The sequence below is a fragment of the Carassius auratus genome, chromosome 7 (assembly GCF_003368295.1).
Source record: "Carassius auratus strain Wakin chromosome 7, ASM336829v1, whole genome shotgun sequence".
Lineage (NCBI taxonomy): Eukaryota > Metazoa > Chordata > Actinopteri > Cypriniformes > Cyprinidae > Carassius > Carassius auratus.
The window spans coordinates 2,614,846-2,637,229 of record NC_039249.1 but is presented as its reverse complement, the minus strand read 5'-3'; the positions used below and the strand labels follow the sequence as shown (position 1 = coordinate 2,637,229).

At 37.5% G+C, this 22,384-nt stretch overlaps 2 protein-coding genes across 3 annotated transcripts in view; both read right to left on the bottom strand.

Annotated features, from left to right (window-relative positions):
- Window positions 1-557: 557 nt before the first annotated feature.
- mta2 (metastasis associated 1 family, member 2) lies at window positions 558-18,308 on the bottom strand. The gene is made up of 18 exons (XM_026266587.1): window positions 17,872-18,308; window positions 10,309-10,376; window positions 9,199-9,292; window positions 7,220-7,337; window positions 7,014-7,077; window positions 5,941-6,058; window positions 5,532-5,634; window positions 5,339-5,438; window positions 5,025-5,213; window positions 4,850-4,924; window positions 4,697-4,755; window positions 3,839-3,939; window positions 3,622-3,761; window positions 3,250-3,478; window positions 3,046-3,135; window positions 2,756-2,874; window positions 2,529-2,671; window positions 558-2,440 (listed from the first exon to the last, which is right to left on the bottom strand). Exons 1-18 carry the CDS (start codon window positions 17,897-17,899, stop codon window positions 2,287-2,289), a joined length of 1,992 nt encoding a protein of 663 aa, XP_026122372.1. The 5' UTR covers window positions 17,900-18,308; the 3' UTR covers window positions 558-2,286.
- Window positions 18,309-19,609: 1,301 nt separating this feature from the next.
- eml3 (EMAP like 3) overlaps window positions 19,610-22,384 on the bottom strand; it is a 30,797-nt gene continuing 28,022 nt past the window's right edge. For both annotated transcript variants that reach the window (XM_026266582.1, XM_026266583.1), the window contains 7 exons: window positions 22,057-22,124; window positions 21,847-21,935; window positions 21,570-21,667; window positions 21,332-21,419; window positions 21,135-21,233; window positions 20,490-20,620; window positions 19,610-20,235 (listed from right to left, as the gene is read on the bottom strand). In XM_026266582.1, the coding sequence (XP_026122367.1) occupies window positions 20,023-20,235; window positions 20,490-20,620; window positions 21,135-21,233; window positions 21,332-21,419; window positions 21,570-21,667; window positions 21,847-21,935; window positions 22,057-22,124 (786 nt within the window). In that variant the 3' untranslated portion in view covers window positions 19,610-20,022. The remainder of the gene's footprint in view (window positions 20,236-20,489; window positions 20,621-21,134; window positions 21,234-21,331; window positions 21,420-21,569; window positions 21,668-21,846; window positions 21,936-22,056; window positions 22,125-22,384) is intronic.

Here is a 22,384-nt window from a genome sequence, read left to right as displayed (position 1 = left end):
AAGCAGTTGATAATGTGCTGAATTATTTTTATAATTATTTTTATTTAAATTGTTATCTTTTACTCACCCTCAAGTTGTTTTAAACCTGTACACTGTTCCTCTTTCTTCAGTTGAACATAGAAGACAATAGTTGCTGGAGCCCATTAACTTACATTATATGGGGGGAAATACTGTGAAAATAAATGGGGAAGAAACTCTCTATAATATATATTTTAATGGTCAGCTCAAGAAAGATAAAACTAATTGTGGGTGCAAATGACAATTTTATTTTTTTCATTCATTGGCAGGTCTTTATTTGACACCAGATTAATTTTTTTATGAATGAAAATGAGGCAATTGCATTTATTTGGAAATATGCATTTTCAATGTTACATCGGCTAAATCCTCCAAATTTACAAAACTGTAAAACCAACCAGACATTCACACTTTACAGCCTCATTTTCATTCACAAAAAACCCCCCATAAAACAAATATGGTGTCTACCATGAATAAAATCCACTGCAAGTGTAAATAAATCATTACCCTTGTAGCGGCTCTAAAGAAACATGAAACACTGTCTGATCAGGACCACAAACAAAAGATCTTTATTTTCTTATCACAAGATACATTAAAGGATACAGAGACACTGGAATATTAAAAAAAAAAAGTTTGAGTTGTGAGTTGAAAGATATTTCTCATTGATATACAAAACTGAAATCCTTCACATCCTTGAAATCAAACCCTAAAATCAACCAGTCTTCCCTCCCCAAACTCTATCCCACAATGGAGATCAATGTTAACGTTTTTTTTTCTTTCCCTTTTTTTATTTTCCAAGCTTTGCCAAAACATTGTGGGGTAACGAACCCACTTCATAAAAAACGGGTGACAATTAAAAGGGGACATGTTAACATTTATTGGTGTTCTTTAGTGTGCAGTGCACGCTCCATTTGTTTAAGAAACATTACAAAACCCCTAATCGGGGGAACGATTTACAATGAAATTTTGTGTTGACTAATCTCAACAAGCCAGGAAGTCTGTCAAAAGAGCCCAACCGTTCAGCTCAAAAAGAAAAAGCTTAATCATAAGGCAAAAATATGCATCAATATCAGCCTATAGTTGAGCCATGTCTAAGAAAACTCCAAAACATTTTTTTTCCATCTCACTGGATCCAGTTTACACACACACAAAAAAAAAAAAAAACCTGAGGGGGAAATATGCATCAATATCAGCCTATAATCGAGTCATTACTAGAAAAACATCTCTTCCCTCTCATTATCTACAACTGCTAACAATAGCTTCCCAGTAGCCCACAAGACCTTTACAACACAAATGCGAGTGCGTTAACATGTTTGGAAAAAGAACAGACATGGAAAACAAACTTTTATGGCTTTGTTCATGATGTCATATGGAAAAGGCTCAATTATTGAGGTACAAAACAGGCCAAACTGATTGCGACATCCAACCACCTCAAACCAAGATTCGCCTTACATTCATGAACACCTTCAACACTTAACTACAACCAGAAGCCTTCCTAAGTCATCAAACGTGGTTTCATACTAAGACCTACAGGACCTTCAAATATCACTGACTGGAGTAGCTACACTGCAGGAGATTTGGATTCATGATCACAAAAAAAAAAAGTTTGAGAAACCAGGTCGCTATCAATAAACACCAACTCGACTGCAGATCTGCTGTAAAGCAAGCGATACTTTTGCTGCAATGCATTTCATGACACCATCTTTCCACAATTCAGCTAGGCCTGAAAAAGGCTGGAACCACAAGTACTGGCTGAAATAAAATGAGCAAGCGCAATCATTTATTTGTCTATAAAGCATGAAAAAGGGTGATTTATGTTTTTAACATAAGCAACCTAAGAAATTAAGAAAATGACGGTAAAAAGACCATGTACTCCCTCACACATTTAAATCCCACTTTCCATACACGCAAGAATCAAACTCTTGAAAATCCTGTTAATATTTATACAAATAACGACAGAACTGGAGAAAAATAAAGTGTGCTTTTCCACCATCTTAGAATGAACATGATTTGCTTTCAATTACACAGTTAAAAGGATTTGCAATTTAAAAAAGCAACGGGACAGCAGGGCACCGAACCCTTAAACTATAACACTGGGAGTAAAACGCAATGAAGAGTGGTGTATGCTGGTGTAAGAGTAAGCGGTATGTCATCATCCCGAGCACGTGAGCGTGGTGTGCGTATGGGATCTGGGGGGACAACAGAAGACGAGGAATAAAGATGGCGGGTATAACATGCTCTGGCAATGGATGTGGTCTACTGGAACATCGCTCAGTCCTCCAACACGATTGGCTCGCTGGTGCTGGAGGGTATGATGGGTATGGGAAGTGGCCGGGGCGGCACAGGAAGTTTGATTCTGACCGGGAGGTGTGGTTTTCTGGCCACCCGCCTCATCTCGGCCTGAGTGAGGTGTTTCCTCAGGGCTCTGTAAACCACATATACGTGGAATTAGTCTCAGGAAATAGCAAAAAAAAAAAACAACAACATGTGGATGGGATGTTTTGGAAACTTACCTGGTGTCTTTCGTAGCCACAAACACCACTGGGTTCGGAGCATCTCCTTGACTGACCTTCTGCCTCTTAATGACAGACTGGGTGGCTGCTCTTATTCCCAATGCGAACGGTCTTCCATTGGTGGACAAAGAATTACCTCCAGCCTGCAGCCAATGAGAGTGCTTAGATCTGTGTACACTGTTTTCTACCTGCGGGAAGGTTAATGTGTCTTTGTATGTGATACTCACATTGTCGAAGGGCCTCTTGCCCAGTAGGGCGGACGCGCTCCGAGGCTGGTTAACCTGGTTACGGTTGATAGGGGTTGGAGCACCTCGAGGGGCTTTGAGTTTCAAAGGAGCTTGAACAGCTGAAGATTAAAACAATCACAATCACTCCAAATGATCCGCTTTCAAATATAACATTATGCCAAACAGTTGACTTATGTCTCATCAATAAAGACAATACAAGTTCATTTTTCCCCCATGTCAAAATGTTTTTCAATCCCTATTTTGGCTTTGATTCAAGACTGAAGCCATACCCAATTCTTTAACTATACTGATGAGGGATGGTCGAGGAATAAGGCGGTTCTTCACAGCACTCTTTGCTGCTTTAGGAAGTCTTATCATACCTAAAAAGAGAAAAAGAAACGGTCAAAAAAATCTGGAGATAAAAAACACGTTTATGCTACTGCATAAAAATTGAGGGAGAAAACAAGTTTGTGTGTTAGCAGTTGAATACTCACACTCTGCTTTGACAGCATTGGCATTGATGGAAGCGTAGGGGCGTCGAGCTGCTCGGCGGGACTGCAGGATGTCCTGGCACACCCGACGGGCGATTCGAGTGAGTTTAGTGGTCTGCAGGATGAAGGTCTGCCGATTTTTAGCCAGAAGTTTAGCTCTCCCTGCGCTGCTGGTAAACGGGGACATGCCCTGAACCTCCTGGCGAGTCATGTGACCACGTGGAGCTGCATCCTATTGGAAAGATATATGACTGAATATTCAATATACGAATGAAACCAACAAAATTTCTCACTGTTGATTTTTGTATGCATTAGATATTTTAAAATACAGTAAACAGGTACATAAAAAAACAAACAAACACAGGGTTTACATACTGAGCCAGTTCTTGTTGCGCCCTCTAGTTGAGTAGGGGTCTTAAGACCACCATACTTCTTCCAGTAAATCCAACAGGATGAACATAGTCGGCACTGCATGTTGGGAGGTCCCCATGCGTACCACTGCTGGGACTGAGCAGCTGTCACACAGATCAATGCATACATTATAATGCAGAGGAATAATTGAGCTTCTATTTAAATACTTGAGTTCACTCACTGTGGCAACTTTCACAACTGAGGCCTTTCTGGTAGCCAGTGGCACCATTCATGCCAGGTTTACTTCCAGGTGCATTGATCTGGTTGGGGTTGGGTTTGGTGCTGAAGGAAAGGACAACATTTTGAAAAGTTAAAAATATCTTAATCTAACAAATGTATACAAACAACAGACTAGATAAATAGCTACTTTTCATTCTGTGCTAATATAGTGTTATTGAGAAAACTGGGGTCAGTAAAAAAATAAATAAAAATGTTTTCATTCAAGGAAGCATTGCTCAAAATTGACAGTAGAGATTTTTATATAGTTACAGAACACTGTTATTGTTCTTCTGAACTTCTATGCATCAAAAGATCTTAAAATAATTATCACAGTTTTGACAAAAATATTGAGCAGTTGTTTTCAACACGGAGAAGAAATGAGAAGCAGATCAGCATATTCTAATGGTTTCTGAAGGATCAAAACTACAATAATGGCTGCTAAAACTTCAGCTTTGCCATCTGCGAAAAAAGTTACATTTTCCAATATATTCAGATAGAATACTTATTTTAAAATGTAATAATATTTCACTAAATAAATACCATCTGCGAAAAAAGTTACATTTTCCAACATATTCAGATAGAATACTTATTTTAAAATGTAATAATATTTCACTAAATAAATATTTATAATCAAATAAATGCAGTCAGTGTGATGAGCCTGAGACACTCAATCAGCCTGAAAAACGTAATCTTTTGAAAAAAAAAAAAAGAGAGAGAGAAAGATTAGGCCCTTTATTAATGGACACCGATTTGATGTTTTTATTTGGAAAGTGCCACTTGAATTCATATAAAAAAAGGTGCAGTGCCACTAGATACTCACTAGGTGGGGATGTACACCTGCTTCAGCTTGCTGTCAGCCTCTGCTGCCTTTAGTCTTTTCTGGGGAATAAACATGGTTTAAAAAACATTCGTATGCATGCATAAATGTTCACATATCAAGATAAACTTAGGTTTAAAAAAAAAAGTTTGTTACCTGCTGGATGTAACGATCAGTAGTCTTCCACATGTAGTAGAACTGGACCACACTAGCTAATGACTTCCAGGGCAACTGCATGACAACAAATACATTCATTTAAATCTTCGGAGCTTTCCCAAATAGTGCAGTTGTGTATGAAAGCACATGCTCAAGTACGGCGTTTCAAACTCACAAAGTCTTGGCGAATGTCATTGAAGTCTTTGCCGTATTTCTCCAGAGCCTCCTCAAACAGCATGGCTTCAGAGGCGCTCCACTCTTCCATCTCGTCCCTGCACAGCACCGGGCCACCCTGAGGCACCAGTGTCGACATGGCCTTGGCGAGATCATAGCCATTCTTCTGCAGAGTGTCCATGGCGTGGAACTACAGGTAGACAGGACAGTGTGAATATCTAATGTGCATGCAAACTCAGTGAGGTGGCAGTGAATGAATCGCTCTTATGGAGTAATTAAGGAAGAGATTGTGATTGGATGCTTTCATTCTCTCACCAGCGTGATGTCTCTAGATGCTGCCGCTGCGCTCATGTGCAGACTGGGTTGGCGGATTGAACTGCTGCAGTCTAGTGCACGTGCAAAAGTGCCAACAGCCCTAAAGGTATATAGTAGTTGAATTAACATCATGCTAATGAAGACAACTATTTTAAAGCAGCAATGATGGACAGTCAAAGAGTGAAATACTAACCGTGCCACCACCAGGAACTGGTCTATCTGGGGATCCTTCAACTGGTTATTAGGATCCCAAACCTTTGTCTCAAGCTTCTCCTGCACTCGATTGTCTAAATCCACTGATGAGTGTTGAGTGGGGAAAACATTGTATTAAAGATTGGTTTTGAATTAGTGAATCAGTTTTGAATTAGCCATTCAATATCCAACACCTCTCCCTAAAATGTATGCTGAAAATTTAGTACTGATGCAATACTGTGATGAGAATCATGTGCGAAGGACACATGGTAAACACTGGAGCGGTTTCAGCATGAGACATCTGATATTGCCACTATTGGAGCTTCTTGAAAATTAATGGAGTTTCTTTTAAACATCAAAACGAAATTTTTTTTAGTAATACCAAGGCGTGGAGATTAATATTTTCTGACCTTCAGCCAGTTTGTCAGGGATCTCTGCCTGGTATTTGGATCCCACCCTGATCTCGCCCTGGTCAGCCAGCAGAGTCTTCTGCACTGGGTCAAACACCAGAGAGTAGAAGAAGCAGTCCTACAGAACAAACACACACATTATAAAACACAAACACTTCATGCAGTTGGCCATTTGATCATTTTAAATCAACAAAAGGTGTTTACTTGTCTAATAACTAGATTTTGTCAAATCAACAAAAGAAAAAAAAAAAACTAAAATATAAAGAAATTTAAAACGATACACTACTGTTCAAATTGAGATCAGTTTTTTTAATACTTTCATTCAGCATTTATAGTGTTATGAAAGATTTTGGTTTCAAATAATGCTATTTTTATTCATCAGATAATGTGAAATGTACCATGGTTTACACAAAAATATGAAGTAGCAACAATGATAATAAGAAATGTTTCTGAAGGATCACGAAAGAAGACTGGAGTAATGACTGCTGACAATTGGCTCTACCATCTACCATCATAAAGGGGTCATATGATGTTGCAAACAAAAAGAACATTATTTTGTGTATTTGGGGTAATGAAATGTGTTTATGTGGTTTAATGTTAAAAAAACACATTTTCCACATAAAGTACATTGTTTCTCCTCTATGCCTTGCCTGTCTGAAAAAGTGTTTAAACTAGGAATTTTAGGAGAGTGTGGACAAGTCTTAACTTTTATAAATAATATCTCTTTGGCTTTGAGACTTCAGTCTTTGCAACTTTAGGGATCTTATTCAAATCGCTTGTAACACTCCAAAGAGAAACGAAAACTTGAAATTGCATCATATGACATCTTCAATTCCTATGAAAACATCAATACAATTTAAAACTGTTCTTAAGAACAAGCTTTGTGAAATTAAAGCATAAAAAAAAAGAAAAAATTCACACCTGAAAAAAAAACCAGAACTTTTAACAGATTTCATGAGATTCACTTGTCATGTTATGGCTTGTCTCTCAATCATGGCTTTAGTGATGGTGGTAGTTTTGTGACACTCCATGATAAACCACAGTGTGCTCTTGTCCTGCAGGTGGACTCTTACCTCTCTCTCTAGGTAGCCAGTTAAAACATCAGTTTCATTCAGAAGTGTGACGTTGCATTTTCCTCTGTAGAGAAACAATAAGACAGAACATGCATGGTATAAATAAGACTATGGCTACAAATCAATTACCTTATATACAGTCTGAGCTCTGATGGGATTATACCATTCAATCCAGAGATGTTTGTGAGCGCTGTGAGTGTATTTACCGTATGTGTGTGGCCGGGAGAGACTCAAACTGTCGAGACAGGAACAGTTCTCTATGCTTGAGCTGGTGTTTCTGCTGTTCCGACATTGAAGGCTGCTTGGACTCCTCTTCAAAGTCTCCTAAAATACACACGCGCAACTATGAGAGAGTGAACCATTCTGAGGTGAAACAACTTCCTCTCAGAACACACACAGACCAAATCTTAAGTTTACACATCACTTTAGGTTATTAGTAATGGTTGTGATCAATTTCACACTCATTCAGATACAAGTAACTTAATTATCCTTCATGAGAACTGTTGACTTGTAAGGGAAGTTAACGATTATAATGCAGGTCCACCACAAAATGACTTGAACTGAATGCATTTCCAAAACATTACTTCTGACTTTAACACAAATTTGCAATGCTAACAGAGACATTTCTTTAAAAGATGCTCGTGTGAGGAGACTTGGCAGGACTTTATCAGCCGATCTGACCGGACTCCACCCCTGCACAGAGCCAAAGGAAACCCTGTCAATGAAGAGGGCGGGATATCAAACCACACCTCTTTCCATTAAACCCTCCTGCCACCCCGGTGGCCCTGCCCCCTCCTTTCTCTCCCCTTGGCCAATGCGTCCCTGCCAGCTTTACTGGGAAACCCTGTGCAATAAACCTGAGGCGCCCATCCCCCCATTGAGCAACACCCCCCCCCATGCACAAGTACGCATTTAAAAAAAAAATGCCACAAGCTCCCTTTCACACATGCACAAGCAGACGAGCACTCAAGACACATGTACGACAAATCCATCATAACTGCACATTCTCAAAGCCAAACACGCACACGTATACATGCATTTATAAACACTTTCACTCCTTGACAAAGACAGCAGCCAGACAGTGTTAACCTAGTGTTAACCCTTTGAGCACCGTGGCCCGCTGGGTCCCATGAAGGCTCTTTTGTTCTGAGAGCACGGGGTGGATGGCAGCTGAGGATACGCAAAGAGTAGCTGGGGGTGGGGGGTGCGGAAGATGGGCAGAAGGTAGCGAAGGGAGGAGGTGATGTAAATGGGAGCCCTGATCTTGTGTAACAGGACAGTGCTGGTGCTGTAGAGTGCCATGACAAAGAGGATACATTCAGTAGTAAACAGCCAGCCAAGCAGACACTGACCTCTCATGACTGCAAAGGATTTGAATGCTAACTCCAACCCATGCCAATGCAACCTCATCAGCTCAAACCTGACCCTACTCTGGAATGGTTAGGTAAATGCATTGCATTACGACAGTTTTATGGCAGTTCACGTACACAAAATTTACATCTAAATGAACCACTACCTCAGGCATGTAGGAGAGATTAAAAAAAAATCTTTATCAGACATGCGGGATGTTTGCAGCGGTGTTATACAAATAATTAGGGATGTGCAAAGCTACACATTTTCAAAATCAACTAGTCAGTGGGTTGTCTGAATGACTAATCAAAGCAACGCCATCAGATGCATTTCTCAGAGGGCGTTCACACAGGATGTTTTTCAAATTGGAGCACAACAGAGGACATCGGTTTCCAGACATTTTTCGATGTTGAGATTATTAATGAGAATTTACACCTCTCATTGTGTGGTACAATGGACAAAGACAATTATCTGTATGTGTGAAGAACAACAACAGGGTGAAATTAATTCAAGGACTTAAGTTCTTTCAACAGGAAATTGACAGATACTCAAATATATATAAAAAAACAAATTTGAATATCAATAGCATTTTAGTGCACAAAACCAACACCGTCCTCAAAGAAATAAAAAATTGTGATGATTACACTTACTGTCTGAAACACCAATTAAACCAGTTGATATAAAAGTCTAGCAGAAAATGTCTCAAATTACTAGAATTTTAAAACATTATTGATGCAACTTAGAGAACTTCTACATCTACATAGTGGCACCGTATCTTTATCTTTAATGATGAAGAGGAGTGAATTAGAGGAGACTGAAACAGTAAGATACTTACTTGCATTGCTATCAGCCAGAGTGTTCAGGTTGGTGGATATATCCCTCCGCCTGAAGAGACAGACCACCTTGGCTTCTACATTTCCATTGGCAGTCTTAGGGAGACATGCAAATAAAAACTGTGTTAGAAAGACCATTCACAAAAAAAGATCAGACAGTGTGTAAAGTAAGTGCTTAAAGTGCTCTTACTGTCTTCGTGTCATGTTCTTGTAAAAATCCATAATTTAAGTATAACTATTAAAATAAAACTTGAACTGAATGATACTGCCTATAATTTACATGCAAGTGCACCAATATTTAAGCTGCCAAGTAAAAAGTTGTGAGTCCTATTAATAACTAAAGTTCTACTCAGTTTCCAGCATTGAAAACGAACTACTCTATATGGAAATGAAAACCACATCTTCCTCATTAATGCAACACAGTGTGGGTTAGAGTTGTGTATATTCAAGACAGCACTGAAGTCTGACTAACACGTATACATATTGAACACAGATACCACTTCCATTAGTTTAGCCATCCTGCTGAGCTTCGTAGCCCTTCAAAATGAGGTTATATAAAGTATTTTAATCCCTGCTCCAGGAAAAATGTCTGTGTCATTCTCAGCATTATGTAAGTCTCTTTCAGCTGGATCTTCATCTCAAACAGCCCAGTGTGAATCAGTAGACAACAGCACGATGGCTGAGCATCAGCAATGCACAACAGAGGGAAGTAGGTGACAGAGACAGTCTGTTACGATGCTATGAGTGACAATGCATAAGCAGAGAGCTGGCATGTGTCAATCATCCATGTTCAGTGTAAATGTTCAAATATCTGCACACGCAATTGATGATGTATGATAAATGATTGGTGGACATCAAAAGCCCCACCCAATCACAGTTAGCCCGACTCTAGGATGTAAGAACAGTGACACACCAGATTCATTATGTACGCTGATATATTGGCACTACAAGTCAACCTGGTCAAAAACAGCTCATAGCAAAATAAACAAAGGAAAAAAAAACGATAACAATAAATAAAGGAATCTGCTTGCATAAAGTAAAAAAAGGAGAAGAAAGCATGACATTTTGTATAAAAAATGATGACAATATAATTTAACATGTGACAACCTCACCTTGTTGAGTTCTTCTATTCGTCGAATCAGATACGGGTTACTGGAGGAGTTTTCAAAATACACATAATCTGCAATAGACAAAAACAAATTATAAATTATTATTATATAATAATCATAATCATGTGTCAATAATCATAATTTGTGTGTGTTTTTTTATGTTAATATTCTTCTGTATATATATATATATATATATATATATATATATATATATATATATATATATATATATATATATATATATATATATATATAAAAAAAAAAACACACATATGTACTAGGGATGCACCAAAATGAAAAATTGAAAATGAAAATGAGTGTTTTGAAGGCAAAAAAAAAAGTGCAAACTGTAATGAAGCAGAAATCAGTTATTCCCACACTGAAGCTGAGATCGTTCGCCAGCTTCAGTGAAAGTTAACATGCCTAGCATTTTCGACTCGTACATTACACGTCACACCTTGATGTCACGTGTCTTTACAGGACCTTTACGGGTTGTGTGTGAACGCACGCACATATTCCGGGTAATCACTGGCAGTGTGAAATGGGCAAAAGCTAGCGACCCAGGAACAATTGCCAGAACAAATTTCCCATATATTTTATGGAATCGCAGAGTGAAAGGGGCTAAAGAAGAATGTTGGAGAATTTTGATAGAAGCCAAGAACAGGCTGGTTTTCCTTTGCTAAAGTAAGGAAACTTTGCTTCCTTTGCTCCTGTTAACAAACGTTGGTTTTCATGATACACAGGCGCATGTGCAGCGCCAACCTCATTCGTCATAAGCTCAGAGCTGCTTCCATGTACAACTATTGGCGCTAGCTAGGGTCGTGCAAAAAAATCCAATGCGATTGTCATGCGCATCTTATCAGTAAAGGCACTCCTGAGATTAGTAGTAAATCTCCAGCACGTGCTTTCAGATGGAGTGGCACTTACTACACAGAGCCGTGGATCACTGACAAGCTAGGCAAAACGGTGTTCAAAATGGCAGGTGATTAATTGCCGATAATGAACGTGATTTTGTTTAGCTTGTCAGTGAACTACGGCACTATGTAGTAAATGCCGCTCCATCTGAAAGCACGTGCTGGAGATTTAATATTTATCATAGTAGCGGCTTTACTGATGAGATGCACATGAAAATCGCATTTGATTTTTTTTGCACAGCCCTAGCGCAAACTACATTAAAATGATTATTACATTTTGAATATGGATATTTTTCGTACAAAAACGCATCGATTCGCTACAGGAGGCCTTTGATGAATGATGAATAATTTATAGTACATTTAGTCACAACATTTTAATATACAGTGTGAAAATGGCTATGAATTTTTTTACAATAGCTAAACTGATGCGTTTAAGTGAACAGATTTAAGAAACGTAATAAAAGTGGGAAAATAAGCATGCACAAAATACCCAAAATCGATTAAAGTTGGGGGAAAAAATAAATTAGCTGATAAATTATATAGTACCAATATAATGTGCATCCTTATTGATCAGTGCTGAAACGGGGTCAGTAACATTTCATCAGTAGGACCATTCAGAATCTAAGCAGTACTGTATTCAAATCCAAAGGTGTGGAGAAAAAATGTTAAGTCCATCACTAAACACATGAACAATCAAATCATTATAGGGCAGAAATTCCATAACGCAAACCATATATGTGGTGACCCGAGCAATGGTATGGGTCAATATTGAGAGAACATGAGATGACACACAGTCAACAATGTGTACACAGAACACATCACTTCAGTTATGTAATCACTCTCTTCTGGTCTGGTCAACTTTCATTCTGGTAGACAACGTTGATCTTTGATCGGACTAACGCTTTCTGTTCTCTCCTCTGCTCAGCCATGTTCTTAAGCCGTGCCGCAAGGGATAACTCAAAATGGAGGTCTCTCTCCCAAGTTCATGAGCTTCATCAATCAGAGAGACAGTGAAGAGAGGCTAAGCCGCATGGATCAATAATTTCCCTCAAGGAGATACAGGGTCTAGCCATCTGCTCTTCAAGCAGGGATGTGCTGTATTGTTAGCTCATGGCATCTGGTGCTCGGAGACACCTGAAATCCGCTGAGGCTTTGAGATACTGACATGGACAAAAATAGCAGACCAACTAAACTTAAAGGTGAAATGTGTAATTTCTGCATTACTAGCCTCACTAAACACAATGTATGAGAAGTTTCTTGAACAATCCTCTGGATAAACAGAGTCATTCACTTCTCAAACTCACATCAATTCAGCTAATAATGCCGTCTTGGGATGGTTGGGATGCTCAAACAAACCAGAAATGTCTATAAGCGTTTATACTTATTGAGGGAAAAATACCTATGGCTTACTTAGCCATCACTAAGGTAGGGTTTAATTTTTTGTTCAGGTTAATCAGGATACTCTTTTGAACATTTTAAGATGCTCATCCTGTGAATAGACAGTGCAAATTCTGGTTTCCAAATATTTCTGTGATATTCTACATGACATGCAAAAAAAAAAAAAAAAAGCCCATACAGTCCACAAATGAACAATTTTATAATTGTATTAATTTTTTCCCTTGATGTCAATTTTCAAATCATATCCATGATCGATCGTCATTTAAATTAACAATAAATTAATCGTTAACCCTAATGCTGCAAAATGCGTCTATTACAGCCAAGGGATCACCGGCATGACAGGATGTACTAAAGCCACACACACACACAAAAATGCTTTCTCACTTGAATTAAATTGGTTTTAGTTTGAATAAAATGAATAGATGTGATTACGATCATTTGATAAAATGAAGAGAGCGTGCCATACATTTGAGGTCATTTTACTTTGTTGACTGTCTCCTATCCCGCACGGAGACCACAGAACGCGACTCTTTAAATGTTTTCATGGTGCTTGTTGTTGTATTTTAAAACACAATTGCAATGTTTTCAACTGACATTATGGCATTTACTATAAAATGATCCCAAACATAACTGTGGCGTGCATATGGCTGTGCAGAGAACGGCTTACATCGGCGGTGCCGCTGCGGCAAAACACACTGTTGCTCACATTGATTATTATGACCAGTAATTCATTTGATGCTGCTGGATTCTGTTCAGAAAAATGTCAGATTTAGAATTTTTGCGTTCCTGTAGGCCTATTTGTTTTTAAAAATCCGGCATACAGTGCATTAGATTGTGACAGTGCATGCGTGCAGACGAGGATGAGCGAGCGCGGCTTTGGCTAGATTTATTTGGAGGTTATTGCTCATGTCTCATTTGGCACAAATCCAAATGTTTCCATTTTAGCAATGTATTTGAATGTTAAACTGTTATTTATAATGTAAACTAGGCTTGTACTTTACACATGCATTTGCATATTGATGGAAAAGATCATCCTCTTCATATGAGTAAAAACTTCCAGTAGGGCCTATACTACAGTCTATTTAAACTGACCTCTTATTGATCATCAATTAATCGTTGACATCCCTAGTTTGATGGGAGCACATGATGCATGAACTGATAAAAGGTACAACTTGCCTTGAACTATCTGCTCTGTTCTAGATACCTGTAGGAACTGGCCATTTAAAAAACCCACAATGGTTGACAACTACTAGAGTAAAGGATTACAAAATGCTGACTTAAATGCAGTCAGTGTGTGTTTTTAATGAATCATCTGTCTGGCAGTATATGCACATACAGAGCAGGATGCTCATTTAACAGACCACACAACGTCACCCGATATATACATTTGCCCACATGCGTGCGAGCTGAGCTTTCTATTTGCATCACTTGACAAGTATCCTCAATGCATCTTCATTAGAGGTCTCAATTAACACCCCGTGAAAAACAATGCAAGCTTCACTGAACCAAAACCATCTCAATTATAGTGCTGGTATGAAACACACTTCAATTCTCTCTTGCTGACAAACAATGTGGTTGCACTTTCCTTGTATGAACTTAATGCACCACAAAAGAGAAGACAAGCCCTCATCCTTTAGCATGCTTCATGTTTGCTCAAAGACCAGTGATGAAGATATAATGTGGGAAATCAAATAACATAAAAACCAAGCTACATTATACAATGGGTTCTTCAAGTTAATCTCAACCGTCATTACCCACTTGCTCCAAAACTCCCTATTTTACAATGCAAGAACAATCTGATTTTACACACAGCCTTATTCACTGATAGAAACATGCATGCCGTGAGAATTTACTGACATGGCACATTTCATTTAGCATCACGAGGATGCAGCTCTCCCTGCACTCTCCGCATCTGGGTTGTTACAGTAACATTTGAAACAGTAAACTATTGAACACTGTGCCATCTTTTTGCATAGTAGGACAGCGACATTCAAACGAACAGTTAAATGAGGATAAGTGACCAGAACACAATGATAACACAACATGTATGTTACTGGTCAACCAATACAGACATTTAACAACCCATTGCCAATAAACACATCTAGACTGTGTATGAGAGAGCTGACAGGTATATAATGCCAATATATGCATACAATTTAATGACTGCAAACGAGAGAACAATTCTGAAATTAAAATTTGACACATTTAAAATGCACTACAAAAGACTATTGGTTGGTTGTTTAACACCATGCCAGCTCTCTTGGCTGTTTTCATGGTGTGTAACATATTGAAATAGTGTAAAAGAGCAATTTAAAACCTGCTTTAGATAGAAATTCTAAAATAGGTTTAGGATTAACTTTGTTTAGAATTTATTTTAGAGTGTCCTCCAGGTAATATCATTTCATAGAAGAACTTAAGCCAACACAGTTTAATAAAAATGTGTTTAAGAGACAATGGACTCTGGCAAGAAGAGCATATCAGATTATCTTCACTTCATATTAAGTGTTGTTGTGTGATGCTGGAATTTGGCATTGTGCATATATGATCAGATCCCAGTGATTCACTACAAAATAAAAACAGAAACCATGTATTATCCATTGAGAAGGTTTGAATGTGAGGTAGCAGTCTATTATAAGAAACAATTGGAGTTTATATGGACTAAATGAATGGAAAGGGAGGTCTCAGAAGTTCAAGTTGTGATAGTTAAAAGATTTTTAAAAATTGAAACCCTCAGGCAAATCATAAAAAAACCCCATCAATTTAGAAAACAGAATTTTCAAGCAGATACAGATACAGCAGAAGAGACAGTTATTGGTATACCAGATACCAGTTTTCTCAAAATTGTCAAATATCGTCTAATAATACAGCCTGGCAATATATCGGTCTAGCACTATTCAGCAGATATTGGGTGAGATGTCGGCCTGTCACTAATGCATTCTAGGAAGCTCAATGACAAAAAAACACTCTGATCAAACAGGTAAACAGCATTTAGTCATAAAATGTAGGGACGCAAGAGCTCGAGGCCAGAATAGGAGGTCAAGTTCAATGACTTAAACCTGCAGCTGCATCTACCAAAACACTAGCAAACAGAGCAATAAAATCTAAGAAAAACCATCATTACAATACAATCCTACTACATAGTATGACGGCCAGAATCTTAATTGTATACAACATTTAAAACGACTGTTTTGAGCAGACGCAGACTTCGCCTTCCTCTAAACCTAGTCTTGAGCCATAAACTCTAATAGATCTTGACAAGCGTGTAATAAGTGAGTTTTTCCTCAAGAACGTCCCATCAAACCCTGCCTGTTTAATCTGCAACTGCAATAAAGCAATCAGCTGCATCTGCTAAAGCAACACAGCCTGATTGCCGTGACCTATTTACAGCCAACTCTGGGATTTAAGAAAATAAAAGCACTATAATGCGCATGGTCACATGTCATGCTAGAGTCGATGATGCTAATGTACATACAATATCATTATAAGGTAAACTGCATTAGAATGCACAGTGAGGAGCATCTCCCTGACAAAGGATGCGAATGCATGACACTGTACAGTAGTCTGATGGGTATCTTCATATAATAAAAACTGCATTTGAAATAGATGCAACTATAGGTGTATTCACAGTTTCACACCAGAAAAGTCCACTAGTTCACTTGCTTTGGTCTGGACCAAATACAATGTTGATTTTTTTTTTTTTTTGGTGCGGTTTGCTTTCACACCACTCTTTTTTGCAAGTTAACCAGAAATCGTAGACAAAACCACACATGTGAATAAAGTTATTCATTCATTGGTTCCTCCATTCAACCATAGCAGAATTTGTTTGGAACCAGACCGAGACCACCTCTTCAGCTGGGTCTCGGTACGGTTGTTTGTCCTGCACCAAAATGCAATTGCTGTATTACTCACATCTGCCTCCACCAAGGAGGAAACGAACATGAGAACTTAAACTTGATTCAATCGAATCAAACAAGACAGGTGTGAATACACCCTATGTTATCGTATGACATCGGCACATGCATGAGCACAGAAATTAGTCACAACCCAAAGATAAACTTACAGTGGAAGCTACTGAACTTTTTTAATTTATTATTGCCCTTTTTTTTTGGATCTTTATGTGGACATAAGCAATAAATAAAACCCCCCACAAAACTCTACATTCAGAACCTTATGATATTTTACCTTAACATATACATGTTTTATGTTTTTATTTATTCATTTTTTTTTACTACTTTCTAAACAACTTTTTTGTGGGGCAAAAGACAAAAATGACTAAAGCAAACCCCTTATGTATTACCTTTTGAAGTTTATTTCACAATGTGCTATGAAGCCCTTTTAAACATTAGAATGCTTCTAAATATATATATATGAAAATAATAAATTAAAGCTCTTTAAGTTTATGTAACTTTATAAATATTGAATTTTTATGTGACATTGTTTACTTGTATGTAACTATATATTATGCATTTTTATTTTACTTTATTCCTTATTTACATTAATATATTTGTTGCCTTTGTATTTTTGTTTTTCTATTCCTTATTTCACGTATTCTGAACTGTACAACAATGCTTTATATTTGGCTAGTTCGTTTTTTATTTTTTTTGCATCGTATTTAACTGTGATCAAATGTAATAAGTTAACTTATAGTGCCACTTATGAACAACCCAAGTCGTTTTCCTGTTCTGAACCATTCATCGAACTCTGAATCTAGGTTCATCAAGTTCCAAATGTTTAAATGATCCAATATCCGTAAAAACAAACCACGTTCCTTTTCAAACAGGTAACAAAAGTGAAAGTCTTTGCATCCCGTTCTGTGAGACTCCCTATAACTGAGCTGTCAAGAGTTTGACAGAATGCCACAGTTCAGGCAACGTGTACGACAAAAAACTTGAATGAAACTCGAAAAAGTGAGTAAAAAGCATCGTAGGTGTATAAACTAACGGAAGGGTTCTCTTATAATTAGCTCGTTTGCTTGCGGCGGCTAATTACTTAAAGAACCAAAACTAAGAACAAAAGAACGAGCTTGCGACCCGATCCAAGTTTTCACATCCACGTGATTTTGAAAGTTGAGTTAAATACCTATAAAATAATTAATTTCGAGTTAACCCAAATGCAGCCGTGACCAAACTAGCCTAGCTCGCTTAGCAACGGGGTTCCGCTCATTGTAACTAAGGCGGAAACAGCCGCTCACGCTAATGCTAATGCTAACCCCCGCGAGCCTGCTGCTAGTGTTAGCCTTAACAATAATACTCACCTCCAACTCGGTACATGTTGGCCGCCATTCTCTCACTCTCCTAAACAAACACAATAATCACGGATTATCTCGTTGTGTGGATAAAAACGCGTATCCAAAAGTGCTGCTGGTTCTTTATATCCTCGCGTGTACTGGCGTACTTCCCCCCGTCGCGAGACAAAGCCGGGACCCGGCACGGCGCTGCCGCTCTGGCGGGTAAAAGTTTAAAGTTTCCGCTACAATGTTTCTCCGGATGGGAAAAAAATCGCGTCTTTGTTTCGGCGCTGCGATAAAACTCCCATCGAAGCCCCTTCCAGACATACACACTTCACACGAGCCCTTGATAGCCAGCCTGCCTCTCTCTTTCTCTCTCTCTCACACCACTCTTCCTCCCATCCTCCGCTCCCTGCTTCATCCTCCTCTTCTTCACCTCCGCTCTGTTTCACACACACGCGCGCACACACACACATACGGGCGCGCGTGCACGCAACCCCTTATCCAACGTCATTTTCGGAAGCTCATAACGTCACTTAGAATTCGACAAACTCACGGAGAAATAGAAACTTAATCTTCGGTAAATAATTACTATTAAAAAAATCAAAAGACATTATATGAAGTATTGTTTTTTCTCTCGCTCTCTAAGGGGCAGAATGCGGTTATTATAAATGTATTTTGTGGCACCAAGTTAATGTGGATAGGTTTATACCACTTTAGAAATCAAAATTTAATATCATTGATTATTTATTATTAGAAAGAATGTTGCATAATAAGGATATTACATTCATTAATCGTTGAATGTCGTTTTTTTTCAAGATGTATTGTAATTCACATGTGTACATTGTTAATGTAATTCTGAAAACAACAAATAAAAAAGAAACACAAACTATTTACCATTTACAAACACAAACCATTTACCATTTTAAAAATAAAAATAATTAAAATTACATTTTAAAATAAAAATCAGCACCCTGAGATAATAGTGCTTTTTTTTTTTTACATTTTGTAATCAGTTGTAAAACAAATAAAAATAAAAATTAGCATAGACCTTAAGACCTAGTAACGTTTCTTTTCATTAGATTTAAACAAAACATGAAATTTCTTATATTTTATGCAGGTAGGTTATAGTTTGGTCCAAACTATCAGAACTGTTCACTTGCGAACATAACGTAGAATCCGGTTAGCATATTGAAAAGTGGTGCAATACTTCCCTCTATAGACTTACAGACAGCAACGCAATCTGTTATTAAAAAAAGACTTGCACCTATTGTCCTCTAGATGGCGTTTCTTAATACTAAAACTGATTTACCTCAGTAACCGTATGAAACTTAAAGCACACACAGACAAAAACATTACTTTAAAATGTATTTATTTGATTAAATTTCAAACATTTCACATTGTTTAACAAGCTATAAAAGCTGACTAAATCGATAAAAGTTTTTGAACAAAGGACATATTCATGACTACAAATAAAGCATTGATTATCCTGCATGCCCATAACAATGCTTCACAGAGACATGATTTATGGTTAATAATGTAATGTCAGACAATTATCCATATAGTATTTAACGACCGGAAAAACAGTAGATGATTAAAATAAGCATATGAAAGCAATATGAAGTAAACAAGGACATGTACATGAGTAAAGCATGATACATGTTAAAACAACAGATTACTTTCATTTAATATGTCCTCGTCTTGTGATGTGTTGAAATGTGTTGAAGTGTTGAATTTCACAATTGTCAAAATTCACAAATTTGTGAATCTCACTATAAAAAAAAAATCAAACGTAAGGGAAAAAAGGTCATTATAATTTTTTTTTGCATTAAGGACATACACATGTTTAAGACCACCACATTTTTTTTTAATTTTCATATTCCATATATATTTATTATTATTTTTCCTTTTAATTTTGGAATGCAATAATACATTTCTTTTTTGAATAATACAAATCTTTTTTGAATTTCAAAAACAGAAATGTAGGTAGTGAACTGCCATGCATTATTTATGACTTCTCAATGGTAAAACAACAATGTGACATGTTTCATAAAAGCTGGCATAACCTTCCAAATTCCTCATGTCACAGCAGATTGTGCAGTGGGATATTTCCTCCTTATTTAATTTCCTTAAATATCTTCATGCCTGTTTCTTTCTTGGCATTCCTGGTATGTCTCTCTATGTTCCATTCACTGGAGAGCTAGAAGAAGAGCAGACAGAAGAGGAAGAAGCTAGATGTTCTTTGTAATGGTCTCCAGTCCCTGCCCCTTTAACACGCCACTGGAGGATGCAGGTGTCTTTGCCGCCCATTGACAGAAGGTGACTGTCATTATGTGTGAAACGAACATTAGTCACATGACTGCCATGACCCTCGTACTTATAACTTGGAGCCTAACAGGGAAATCAGGAAATAAATTATTAATGTCTTGCAGTATAAACAAACACCTTATCTAACAAATTACCTACAATAAATATGTGAATTATTAATCTGCATACAATACATACTACATCAGCTGGCCTGTTACATCAAACTTTAATGCAATGTTAAGCATACTGAGTCTAATGAGATTTATCGTTTCATTTTATTTCTATTCTAAAATGATCATTTCTTTGACTCTCAGTAAATACATCAGGCAGCGACTGACCTTTGGTTTGGGACATGGATACTGGAACAAATGAACCTTACAGAAGTCATCAGCAACTGCCACCATACTCTCACTGTGTGATCGACACAAGGCATTGATGTCTGTCCCATCTGATCCCTCGAGCCACACACCTAGACAGCATTACAGTTTAGAAAGATGGTCAACATACACTTACATATGTTTTCAATGCACAGGACTTTGGGGACTACGGGGAACACACTTAATGCATTTATGATTTAATAATAATAATAAATTAATTAATATTAATAAATATGATCTAAAACATACTTAAGAAACACACACACACACACACATACAAAAAAAAACATTTAAAATTTTATTTTTAACAAATGTACATTTTCTAAATAAAATGTGAGTGCCGTTTACCAATGCAAAACCTCCAAGTGGTCTTCTGTTTTTATTTTTATTTTTAACATCAGCATTGTTTGTTAAAGCAGTATAAAGTTGATTTTGGATTTCATTAAATTCAGAAGTGTGAATGTGCAAATAAAAAATTTAAAAAGTTAAAAGAAAACCTGCTTGGTGTATAGTGAACTACACTCAAAACAAGTTGTGCTGCTTCCTTAGCAGGGACCACTTATACCTAGAATCATTTAAAATATATATATATATATTTTCTCTCACCCATGACATGGAATCCAAGCACACAGGTATAGGATGCCCACTCTCGATCTTTACTCTCAAACCGGTTCCTCAACAGCTTACAGCCACTTGCAATATCCCCTTTTTCCACATAAATGTTTAAATGCATTATCATTTATATTACTCATTGTCTTCTTGGAATATGTATCTGTGTTATGAACCCAAGCATGCAGCCTTACAGTATAGAATTTCATAATCTCCAGAGTTGGACATGATGTATTTTCCATCTTTGGACCAGTCAAGGTGAGTAATGAAACTGGAGTGCCCCTATAATGTTACATACAGGAAATGCATTTTATCTGCACAACTTATTGTGCTTTTTAACAGAAACAGACTGCTATAAAACATTACACACAACAAACCACCATTAAATAGTCTGATATCTTTTAGAGTACTTGACTCAAATGCTTTGCTTACTGTGCACTTTCCGAATCGTGTATAGCGCCGGCCACCCTCAGTGACGTTGTAAATGTAGATGAAGTTGTCATGGGAACCAACTGCCAAAAAGCTGCCATCTGTGTTTTTGTAAGCAGTAAAATATAAGTTATCGACTATAAACAGGCTTGCAAAACAATCTGCATGCAGTAACTGCCACATTATGCCACAAACAAGCAAGATTTAAGCTTGCAGCAGAAAAGGTTCAGTTCTGTTTTATACTGTGCCCTTTATTATTGTGATTTTGTTGACCTCTGACCTGGTGAGTATCTCATTACGGACAGCTGCTCGTTGCCATCAGTCAGGTCTGACACCACTTCTTTGGTTTGCAGATCCAGTACAACCCATCTAAATAGGTAAGCAGTTAAAAACCATCATAAAGCCATTAAAAATGGGAACGTTTCACTGTAAAAAGCTTACTATAAAACTGAAGTTGTAACTGTTATCAGCTGTGCTGTAAATGTTTTACCTTCCAGTACTCAGCCCAACAGAGACAACCGCTCCATTTGGGCTGAAATCAGCACACAGGCCAGATTCCTGAAAGAGATGAAGATCAATGTTAAATTCATTGTCACTTTACAGAGTGTTTACGATAATACTGGTATCCATTTTAAAGGTGCACCAACATAAAAGTTTAAATAAAGGAATATTAGTATTTCCAAAATGAGTCAAATCAAATGAGCTTTAGTGACATCAGTGGTGTAAACAAAAATTGTATACTACATATACTGACATTCAAAAGATTGGGGTCTCTTTTTTGAAAGAAAATGCACGAATTGATCAAAAGTGGTCAAAAA